The sequence below is a fragment of the Schistocerca cancellata genome, chromosome 4 (genome assembly GCF_023864275.1).
Source record: "Schistocerca cancellata isolate TAMUIC-IGC-003103 chromosome 4, iqSchCanc2.1, whole genome shotgun sequence".
NCBI classification, from domain to species: Eukaryota; Metazoa; Arthropoda; class Insecta; order Orthoptera; family Acrididae; genus Schistocerca; species Schistocerca cancellata.
This window is the reverse complement of record NC_064629.1, coordinates 30,902,025-30,914,654: the sequence shown is the minus strand read 5'-3', so window position 1 is coordinate 30,914,654 and position 12,630 is coordinate 30,902,025. Positions and strand designations below refer to the sequence as shown.

The following is a 12,630-nucleotide window of genomic DNA, read 5'->3' as shown; positions in this document are numbered from 1 at the left end:
TTCAAAAGCATTGAAATGGAGATTGCGATGTGCTTTTGTAAGCCAGTCATAGCTCTTGTCACGTGATCTCGCCCGCCAATAACAGTGGATATTCATAGCATAAGACACATGATTTAGTCAGCCAATAGCAACATCACTATCAAGTAGCGCAAACACACAAACAGGAAAAGTTAATGGTTTAAATTAATATACATAGTGTTGCTACAGGAAAAGCAAACTTTTCATATATAATATTCGTCACGAAGATTAATAAGCTACAAGAGAAACTAAGCTTTCACTTATAATGTTGATCTTTTTTGCGCATTTTACACATTAAGACACATCACACAAATGTGCCAGTAAAATGTTTAACACCAACATAAACCTCTGATCATCTGGGCTCAAAATTCTTCTAAATGGCTTGTCATCAAAGAGTTGATTTTTAAATGAGAGTCAAACGCTCTGTGATTTAAGAAATTCATTGTACATTCTCACATAGTTCATCTTGCACAAAAGGAAATTTACTTTGAAAATAATGCTTTTCAAACCACAATTTTCCTGAGATCTGTTACAAAGAGATTTGTTCCAGCAGTTGCCACAGAATGCCACATGAGAGGCGTCCCCGAGCTTCTGGAGCTACGATGACATAGGAAGCCCGTATGTTTGCACGTGTAAAACATTAAAAGATTTTAAATTATGTCATAAAAGAAACAAGACATCAGAGGATACTCCAAGAGTCGGAATAACTTGAACCATTCTGAAATGAATAATTCGCATTAAAGTGCACATTCAAATGTCCAGATTTGCAACGAAGAAGGCCTCGACCTGATATTAAGCTTTTCAGAGTGGTTTCCAGAATGTAAATTTTCTTGGAGTACCAGTACTGTATTATCTCATGTTTGGTTCTTTGTTATGGCATAATGCCATACATGCTAGAAGATGAAAACATGCACTTGAAATGCAGTGAACAGTTGAAACTAGCCAATAGTGTGGAATTAAACACTTCGTTTGAAACAAACTGGCTGTCTCAGCGGAAAAGATAAATAAAAGGTGAATTTCTTTAGCAAAGTGACAAAAAACTTCATTGTTCTGCAAGGCAATTAATGCTTGACTGTCAGAAAGGTGGAAATAAAATAAAATCTGGAACTAACAACATACTGTAGTCTTGCATAATTATGTGAATGTATTTTAATTCACTTGATAGCTCCCAGCCACAGAAATTGCTTTTTTTCTTTTTTCTTTTTTTTTCATTTGACGTGAGAGCAGTAAATGAAGAGGAAACAGTAAAATCACTAAATGTAAATACAGATCACATGGAGCCCCCCCCCCCCTTTACTATAACTCAGACTGCTCTGCGCATCAGCCCCGGATCTACGATATTTCAAACCAGGGCAATACTAGATGGTCCCTCGAGCATTTGAGATATGACGTAAAAAAATAAATAAAAAAAGTAAAAAGAAGACTTTTCAAAAATATGTTCATTTTGTAGAGCACCTCTTTCTGAAGAGTCTGATGCATAAAACATTTAACTTCGAGCAAACGTAAGAAGTGTTATTTGGTGTTAAGTGTGCCAAAATGCAGTAACACGCCTCTTCATACAGCATTCTTCTGCCGCACGTCACTGTACTTCACACTGTGGAACTCAAATGTATATATTTTGTAATGGATGCCTTCAAACTATATTCAGGATAGCGGAAATTAAAATGTCCTGTGGTGCCTCTCCTGCTCCCAGTCGGCCGGTTTGACATCATGCCCCTCTTTTTTTTTTTTTTTTCTTAAAAAAACCCTTGCAATTAATACTGAATGGGACTATTTGTAACCAGAAGAACAAGAACTCTTCAGAAAATTTGGACTCTTTACTGCCTATTAGCTAATAACTTGCTGTTCTGTGCGGCATAAAATGAAATACAGGATACATAAAACCAGGTAAAACAAGAGACAAACAAGGCAGTACACATTTCTTCAATCCTTAAGTCCTAGCGTCTTTTTTTTTTTGTCTCTTTTCTTTTTCTCTCTAATCTTGCTACAGCTTTACATGGTGTGATTTCCTTTCTCCGTTTGTCAAATGTTTTGCTACATGAAAAATCTAAATGTCATTGTCTAATACTGAAAAAGCTGTTAATACAAATAGTACCCAAGACTGGTGTGGTTCCTCAATCTGATTACGTCTATTTTGTCATTACTAGACAAAAGAAAACAGGTCTTTCTACTATTGCAGCAACTGTAACACACACCAAATAAGCGAGACTGTTTTGGTAATAATGGTCATTTTTATAATACGACAGGATATAATTCACGAAGTACCAATTTGAAATGCCTATTTGGCCTACTACAAGCAAAAAAAGCTTTATGTTAGGAAATAGTTTCACATTTCATTCATGCGCTCCAGTTTTTGAAGCACGAGGTCGAAAAGTAGTAGTACAAAATTTTTGTATAAATTTGGAATCCTCATATTATTCCATAATTTGTGTCCCCGTTTCTTCTCCATCCTTGTTCTAACAAACTACCTTCTCATCACTAATTCTGTAACTATTCCTATCACTGTCAAAGCTCATTGCCCGGTTAACTCTACTAACACTGCCAGAATCACCAGTTTGTTATCCAGCGATTATTCTCCGGTTAGGCGGTATTACGTGGTCATATAGCGCTTTTTCCGTGCAACTCCCAGAATAGAATTTAAGGGGTTGCTAGCCAGGAAATGATCAACATGCCCTTTTTACTGTAGCGATCTGGCCAAAAATTTTCTGTCAAAATTTCATTTTCTTGGATACACCGAGAAGATAATACATAATCTTTCTTACCTGTTAGTCGTTTAATCCCACTCTGGTAGTCTGAATCTATGGACTTAGCTAGTAATTATAACAATCATTCGCATACCCAATCAATCACATAAACAAACGGCATTCACCCCCGTTCAGCTTTATTCCGCTCAGCTTTCTGCAGGAAAGTTTATTTCTAGATGCAACAAGGATTCTCCTGGCATGGACATCACGTACACTATGCACACATTCAAAAATCAACTTATAATTAATTCAGAAATCAACTTAGAATGTGTTCAAAAAGCAACAGGGATGCGTTTCAAAATCATTTGAATAATCGATAGACTAATGTGCGTTAGATGCTAGGCGCTTTGTGAAACAAGGTTTTTTACCCCTCAAGAATACGAATTTGCCCCCCTCACCGCCAAAATAGCTGTCCAGTTCAGATACCCCGGTTTGCTGTGTACACAACCAACAGCGACATTTCTGTAGCCAGAATCGGGAGGAGGTACTACTCATACGCGACTCAACTGCGCATGCGCATGATCCCGCTCATAACTGCATACATGAATCAAATGTAAACAGTTATGACGTCACGCTCACTGGAGGTAATTTGTCGTCACGGAGCATTGCATAGTCTTCCTAAACCCTTCGACACATTTTGCTGTTGGCAAACGCTTGTATGAGCACTGTGTTTTCTTTATGTGGCGCATTTCCTTTGCAATTCAAGTTTTATTCTCTCATTCATATTTTGTTGCTGCCGTATTATTCTGCAGTAGCGGGATACAGCAATATCCTTTGTTAGAGTGTCAGTTCTTACCAATCAAAATTACAGAAAATTAACTGAAAACTAAAACAATGAAAAATTCCCGAAATTTTAAAAAATTCCCAGGCTTTTCCCGGATCTCCCGGTTGTCCCAGGTCATATACACCCAGTATAAACAACACCCAACCATTTACTTTTGACTTTCAGTACATGTACACTGAATTTGAATACATAAGTTACTAGAACATCAAAACTTGTGAAACATTTTGGTATTTCAACATTACACCTTATGGAATGGTGTAACAGATATTTAATTTTTACAGTAAATTCAACATTCTATAATAAAGAAAGACTAAAAAGAAATCAGTTACTATACAAGATTAAAAAAACTTGGTTACTAAGCTAGTTTCTTCAAATGCTATAACACCTTTGATGAAATACCTAAAGTGCTCTGCACTGAAAGTATTAAGTCTACACAATCCTTCATAAAGATAATGTTTTTATATGAATTGTTTCACATGTGCACTTTGAAATAAAATTAATTATATATATCCATCTAACAGATTTACTGACCTAATTCCATAGCAGTAACTTTAATATCCTGATACTGTAATGATGCACTGTCAATCTTTCTATAGTAGTCCAGTGTGTCACTGCTTCGTCCAAATGGCAGAATTAGCATTGCATTGTCCAGTGTGCTGACACTTTTCTAAAAATTAAGACAGAATTTTGTTATATTTATGAATGAATATTCCATTACCATTAAAACCTGAGAATTCTTTATAATGATTAACACAGTAAATTATAACACATTTTAATTATGGTAAGTCTTATGTTCTGCTCAGTATTTTAATTATATTGTACATGAGACTAAATGACATTTTAATAATATGAAGTACATTCTGAAAGAACATAATACTGCACAAATAGCAGCCCAAACAATGCCTGAAATATTGGTAGCCAAAATGTAGACCATTTTGTGACATTAATGTGATACGGTCAGTATAATATAAAGGAGCATTGATGTGTGACAATGACATTCTCACAATGAAGATGAACTGCAGAAAAGCACTTCTGAAAAGGCATTTAAGGTATATTGTAGATAATCTGTAACATGTCTAACAGAATGTTTATTTCCTATCAAACTCTGCAGTAAAAAAATTAAATAAATAAATAAAAATAATAACATTTTCTACCAACTCAATTATTTCAAGGAACTGTTCTTCACAATTAATAATTGTTTTGGAATACAGGTTTCGCAAATATGACATGGATGTTTGGTGTTAGCTGTAGCAATAGTTTACCTTCGAAGTATGGCCTCAAATATGTAATAACTACTAAAACTACGTTGGGCCATGACAGCCTTAGTGTGTCAGGTCTCTGGTTTGCAAATGTTTCCTGGTAACTTCACAAGTGAGTTGCATTGGCATTAAAATCTATGGAACCATCACATGAACTTCTGGTGATGTGTTGACATACCATCTCGACCTTAGGGACAGGAGAGTACCTGTGGCTTCATTCGAAATGCAGCTGACGGCTACTGAATGTCGCATAGTGTGTGCAGACTGAGTTACATACACTTCACAGCGGAGTGAAATGGCTGACGATGTAACTTCTGTAGTATAAGATAAATTTTGAAACAGCTGTGAATAAGTAAAGTGATGAAATATTTTCCCTTCGCATAGGCTATTTCGAATATAACTATCATCAGATGGTTTCTGTATGTATACAACATGAAATCCTAATCTGTTTTCCATGGACCACAAAGTCTGGACCTCAGATAGTCTGGATCAACGAACACTAATTGTGTGTCTCCACAAAAAAATGGCATATTTCTGTCTCAGTATTGAAGACTGGCAAGTCACGGTGCCAGCCATTGCCCCATAAATCCGACTGAGTGTCTAAATTGCAAATGACATGCTACACTTGACTAAAAGAAGGGATCAGTTGGTATGACACATCCTAATGAATCAAGGTAACAGTTGTGTGTGTGTGTGTGTGTGTGTGTGTGTGTGTGGAGAGAGAGAGAGAGAGAGAGAGAGAGAGAGAGAGAGAGAGAGAGAGAGAGAGAGAGGTGGGGGGTGGGGGTGGGGGTGGGGGGCCACGCACGCACTCATGTGTGCAGGGTGGGTGGGGGTCTGTAAAGCACATTGTTGCAGTAGTTATTCAGAGATGAAGAGCTTGCACAGACTAGACTGGTATGGAGGTGGTTGATGAATGACGGAACCGGCCACAAATACTTTTTAAATGTTTTATTTTAGTGCCCTAACTGGTTTCAGGCTACCACGCCCATCTTGAGATGGCTAATATTTTTCATTACTTAGATGTCTTGATCAACAGCATGTCGTCTGCTCCTCATGGCACAAAAATATTTGAGTATTTAATGCCATTTTATCGGTTGTTTCATTAACAAAAATATTCTAAAGTGCTTGCATATATATGGTGTAAAATCATAAATATCAGATTTTACCTGCTCCTCATAAATTAGCAGAAGTGTATAAATGATTAAATTGAAATAAAAGGAAAAGGACTACATATAAGTGTTAGGAATATATTCCTTTTCAATAATTATGTTTTTATTATAGATGGTTATGTCCTTTGAAGTCAAGTTTAGCAGCTGTGTCATATTCTATCAACAAAATAGCTGAATCTGACACACTATTTCACCTATAATTGACCTAAAGTAGTTTTTTATCTTTTTAATTTGCTGAAATTGCATTGAGAAGATGCTGCACACATCATAAATATACTCTAAGCAATTTCGATGTTTGAGTAAGCATATTGTAACCCATACTTTGGGATAAAGCTTCAAAATATTCAAATAGGAAGATGTTCAGTGTTCTTCATCAGCACTTCCTGCGGGAATTTGAAAGCTGCTATTTTGTTAACTAGCTCAGTTGTATTTATATTTCTATCATATTTCACATTAAAATCTGCTGCATATTTTTCAAAATAAGATTTTACGTGTTTCTGATAGGAAATTAAAGTGAGATGAAATGGTATTTGTATGTGATGTATGTTTTCCACTTCCCTTATTATTCTACATAATATTTTGATGCACTCGATCCTAAGCAGTTTCTCCCCAGTCCTCATAAATTGTCAAAAATTGTAAACCTTCAGTCAAATAGCACATCTGCCTCAGCACCTACTGACCAAACTTTGATATTCTACAATACCACTGTGCGGTTGTAGTAAAAACTTCACTGCTGAGTGTGAGCTAGCTGTGCTGGCAGCAGATGCATGAACTAAACCTACCGTTGACACACAAAACATTGTGACACCTGCCAAGGGAAAGGTTTCTTCTCACAGGCAGATGATAAGAACAGATGGGACAAGTGAGCTTGCATATCTTTCCCAGTTAATTCATAAAATGCAGTTCGCTTGTGTGTGTGTGTGTGTGTGTGTGTGTGTGTGTGTGTGTGTGTGGTGTTGTTGTTGTTGTTGTTATCGTTGCTGCTGTTCCCTCCTCGCATCCCCGCTGTGTCTGTGTTCTTGATGCCAATCCTGTAATGTTTGAATCCAGCATCAGTAATGTGCTGGTTGACACAGTCATATCAATTAAATATCTAGGTGTAATGTTAATAAGTGAAATGAAATGGAACGAGCATGTCATGTTGGTAGTAGGGAAGGCGAATGCTCGACTTCACTTTATTGGGGGAAATTTGGGAAAGGAGTCTGTGGATAGAACATTAGTGTGACCCATTCTTGAGCACTGCTCGAGGGTTCGGGATCCACACCAGGTAGGATTAAACCAAGACATTGAAGTATTTCAGAAGTGTGCTGACGCATTTGTTACCAGCAGGTTCAGTCTGCACAAAAGTATTATTGAAATGCTTTGTGAAATCAAATGGGAATCCCTGGAGAAAACATGAGGCTCTTTCTGCGAGGCAATATTGTGGAAGTTCAGAGAACTGGTATTTGATGCCGACTGCTGGTCAATTCTACTACCCCAAATGTATGATTTGCATAAGGATCACAGAGATGAGATGAGAGAAATTAGGCCTTGTATGGGGGCATACAGACAGTTGACTTTCCCTCACTATTTGTGAGAGGAACAGAAAAAAAATGACTAGTAGTAATGTGTGATACCACACATCCCCCCTGCCAAGCACAATATGGTGTCTTGCAGAGTGTGTGTTATATGTATACGTATACATAGTTATATATTTAAATGTTGATGTCCTCAGTATGGTCCTGGTTTTCTGTACTGTAAATATCCCATTACCCAATCTACCACTCTTTCGTTAAGCCCCAGTCCTTGCTGTTTTGTTAGCAGTACCAGGTGATTTATCCTGTCAAAAGTTTTAAAGAGATCAATGGCTACACAGTCACTGGAAAAAAGCGCAGGTGACGCCTGTATATACGAAGGGTAGAAGGACGGATTCTCAAAATTACAGACCAATATCCTTAACATCGGCTTGTTGCAGGATTCCCAAAAATATTCTCAGTTCGAATATACTGAATTTCCTTGAACAGAGAAGTTGCTGTCCATGCATCAGCATGGCTTTAGAAAGCATTGCTCCTGCGTAACGCAACTCGCCCTTCTTTCACGATATCTTGCGAACCATGGATGAAAGGTATCAGATGGATGCCATATTCCTTGACTTCCGGAAAGGGTTTGACTTGGTGCCCCACTGCAGACTCCTAACTAAGGTACGAGCATATGGATTGGTTCCCAAGTATGTGAGAGGCTCGAAGACTTCTTAAGTAATAGAACCCAGTACATTGTCCTCGATGGTGAGTGTTCATCGGAGGTGAGGGTATAATCTGGAGTGCCCCAGGGAAGTGTGGTAGGTCCGCTGTTGTTTTCTATCTAAGGATCTTTCGGATAGGGTGGATAGCAACGTACGGCTGTTTGCTGATGATGTTGTGGTGTACGGGAAGGTGTCATCGTTGAGTGACTGTAGGAGGATACAAGATGACTTGGACAGGATTTGTGATTGGTGTAAAGAATGGCAGCTAACTCTAAATATAGATAAATGTAAATCAATGCAGATGAATAGGAAAAAGAATCCTTTAATGTTTGAATACTCCATTAGTAGTGTAGCGCTTGACACAGTCACATCGATTAAATATTTGGGCGTAGCATTGCAGAGCGATATGAAGTGCGACAAGCATGTAATGGCAGTTGTGGGGAAGGTGGATAGTCGTCTTCGGTTCATTGGTAGAATTTTGGGAAGATGTGGTTCATCTGTAAAGGAGACCGCTTATAAAACACTAATACGACCTATTCTTGAGTACTGCTCAAGCATTTGGCATCCCTATCAGGTCGGATTGAGGGAGGACATAGAAGCAATTCAGAGGCGGGCTGCTAGATTTGTTACTGGTAGGTTTGATCATCACGCAAGTGTTACAGAAATGCTTCAGGAACTCGGGTGGGAGTCTCAAGAGGAAAGGTGTTCTTTTCGTGAATTGCTACTGAGGAAATTTAGAGAACCAGCACTTGAGGCTGACTGCAGTACAATTTTACTGCCGCCAACTTACATTTCACGGAAAGATCACAAAGATAAGGTAAGAGAGATTAGGGCTCATACAGAGGCATATAGGCAGTCATTTTTCCCTCGTTCTGTTTGGGAGTGGAACAGGGAGAGAAGATGCTAGTTGTGGTACGAGGTATCCTTCACCACGCACCGTATGGTGGATTGCAGAGTATTTATGTAGATGTAGAAGTTGATCTCCGTTGTCAATCACTTCTGATATATCCTGCTGACACACAAAAATCTTGGTTCACTTTGAACTGAATACTGTGCAACACACACACACACACACACACACACACACACACACACACACAAGCTGCAGCCACAACCAGCATACTCAATGCATACTCCATGCCCACTGTTTCAGTAAAACTACAGAAAACCTGTATTTGGTTAGCCAGAGAAGAATTTGGATCCATTACTCCTACATATGGGTCCAGTGTCTTAATTGCTGTGCTACCTCACTCAGTACACAACCCATTTACCAAACACAGTATTGAGCACATGACAGGCACACGAAGGTGTCCAACAACATAATTCAGGTTTCAAACTTGAGTCATTCATCACAATACATATCCGTTCTCTTGTAAATTTCTAGACATCTACTGCAAAAATTTATAATATTAGCCACCTTCTAAGTTTTGGACTGTGGGCAAATCTCTGAAAGCTGTAAAAATTTGTAACACTAGACTACACAGAAACCTCAGTAGTAGCTCACATACAATTAATCAAAGTAAATGAAAACAAATTCTGCTCTGCAGCACCTATCAGTCTACTCACATTTGGTGGTAAAAATGAAGCATCCACAAGGTAATACAGTATATTATAAACAGCATTATGCTGGCTGCATTGCGGAGGCACTTGTTGACATATTTCATTTCTTTCCTCTGTACACTCAGGCGTTAACATTAAATTATAGAAATAAGGAGCACAGTATTGCAGAAGTGCCAAAGTTAAATTCACATCGTTCTCCTGCAATGAAATTCAATGAGATTTGGTTAGAATGATAAATAATGCACAAATTCCATAGATTTACACAATGAATAACAGTAACAGTACATATATTCATTATAATTTGGTTGGTTGGTTGGTTGGTTGGTTGGTTTGTTTGTTTGTTTGTTGATTAAAGGGACTAAACTGCAAGGTTAACAGTCCGCCATTATTATTTATCACATATTTCATTGTCTTCTTTAAAAAAAAAATCATTATACAAAACTGAGTAAAAATTTATTCATCATAATATAAGTGTTCCAGTAATGTGGGAGAGAGAGAATTTAACTGTAATATCTACAAATTAGCTAACAGTGAAATCATTGCACCATTATGTCTAAACGTATACAGTGAATTACATACAGCTCACGTAACAATATATTGACTTGTTGAAGCTGAAGGACTTACGTATCATAAAACCTGCTACAACCCAAACTGTAAATTCACATTGCAGAAGTAAAGTGCTACCATCCAGGCACAATGAAACTTCTGGAGTAGGAAACATACAAGTTCAAAACTGAACATTTTCATTTTCACTGATCAGCGAGAACATTATGACCACCTACCTAATAATCAGTATGTCCAACTTTGGCATGGATAACATCGGCGACCCATCATGGCCTGGTAGCAATGAGGCCCTGTTAGGTCATTGGGACTACATCTGCATACACAAGTCACCTAGTTCCCGTAAATTCTGGGTATGTGGGTGGGGGGTGGGGTGGGGGGGTGATAAGCCCTGATGCCATGTTCAATCACATCCCAGATGTTTTGTTTGGATTCAGATCTGGTGAGTAGGGGAGCCAGCACATCAATTGGAACTTACCACTGTGTTCCCCGAAACACTCCATCACACTCCTCGCACATGGCACATTATCTTGTTGAAAATGCCACTGCCATTGGGAAACATAATCGTCATGAAGGGTTGTACATGGTCTGCAACCAACGTATGATACTCCTTGGCTGTCATGGTGTCTTGCACAAGCTCCACTGGACCCACAAAGGCCCACATGAATGTTCCCACACAGCATAATGAAGTCACCGCCAACTTGTCTCTGTGCCACAGCACAGGGGTCAAGTAGGTGTTCCCATGGAAGACGACAGATCTGCATCCTCCCATCAGCATGAAGAAGATATTGGAGTTCATCAGACCATGCAACACTGAAATTGCACCCATTCTACACACAGACGGCACACTCACTGATATCAAATGTACTTTGCCTGTGTCCGACTAGCAGCCATTCCTTGCCAGGTGACACGGCCATGATGTTCTGGCTGATCAGTGTACCTCCCGTCACTATTTTACGTACCTACCCTGTACCTCACAGGGTGTTAGAAATAGAAGTCTAATATCTTGGGAGAGGGTAGTTAATCATCAAAACATGAAATAAGTCCAGTGAACATGGGCTCTAAGGTGCAGACCTTACAAGCTAAGAACAGTTGTTCATTTTCATTACATATATTTTCTATTGAACATTTTTTCCTTCTTTTGGTCCATACTACCTCCTCCCAAAATATGATAAACAAAGAGCTTGCAGTAGGAGAGATGTGTTTCACAGTATTGAAGATGGTTCACAGTTCATAGCTCTTAGGGTACGCATTTTAGAGCCAATGTTTATCGGACTTTGTTTCTTGTTTTGATGCTTACTACCACCTCTCAAAATCATTCAACACTATTTTTAACTGCCTGTACATCTACAAACCTTACATTTTTCTTAACGAGCTCTGGCTGTGATAACAATAGTAGGAGCACAATTACATGGAAATAAAGAAAGCAGATTATGAAAGACTCCACCTGCTACACCAGGAGTCTATGAGACACATTAATCCCTGTCAAAGCAGCCTCGGTATAGAAATAAAATTAAAAATGAAGCAAGAACATGGAATTTGATGTAAGTGGCAAAACCAATGTAACAATAAATGTCACGTACACTGATGAGCCAAACTGTTGTGACCACTGCCTACCATGAGATTGAATGCTGCCTTGTGATGATGCGAGGACATGATGCAGTAAGGAAAGTACATAATCGGAGCAGACATATGGGGAATCATTCTAGAAACAATAAAAGCAGCTAATGGGGAAATACAGTGGCAATGCCACTTTGACAAAGGCTAATTGTTATGGCCTGGTGCCTGGTAACAAGCATCTTAGAAACATCAAATCTGGTCCGCTGTTTATATGCTACTGTCATGAGCATCTATGATAAGTGGAGGAAGAATGGGGAAATAAATGTGAGTAGGTAACAAGGCGTTGGATGTAAATACCATATCACAGAACATGGAGATCAGAGGCTTGCCCACTCTGTAAAGAAGGATAGATGGTACTCTGTGGCAGTTCTGATGAAGAGTAAAATACTGGTGCAGGCATAAATGTTTCAGAGCACACCATTCAGCACATTGTTGACAATGTTACCATTTTCACACAACTACACCCTCCATTACAATTTCAGTGGGCACAGGTTCAGTGAGCTCAAATAGATCAATAGAAATGTCTCTCTTGGTCAGGTGACTCATGTTTCTGGTTAAATCAGGTCAATGGTCGTGTCCAGATATGTCTTCATCCAGGTGAACAGCTGCTCAATAACATGCACTGCACCACGGACAAAGGCAGGTAGGGGTGTGTGTGTGTGTGTGTGTGTGTGTGTGTGTGTGTGTGTGT

The 12,630-nt window shown here is 38.7% G+C and overlaps 1 protein-coding gene across 1 annotated transcript in view; it reads right to left on the bottom strand.

The window, feature by feature from the left end:
- Positions 1 to 12,630, bottom strand: part of LOC126183471 (protein dispatched) — a 188,944-nt gene that overhangs the window by 41,419 nt on the left and 134,895 nt on the right. Inside the window, exons 7-8 of the mRNA XM_049925483.1 lie at positions 9,765 to 9,956; positions 4,078 to 4,213 (exon numbers count right to left, since the gene is read on the bottom strand). Coding sequence (XP_049781440.1) covers positions 4,078 to 4,213; positions 9,765 to 9,956 — 328 coding nt within the window. The remainder of the gene's footprint in view (positions 1 to 4,077; positions 4,214 to 9,764; positions 9,957 to 12,630) is intronic.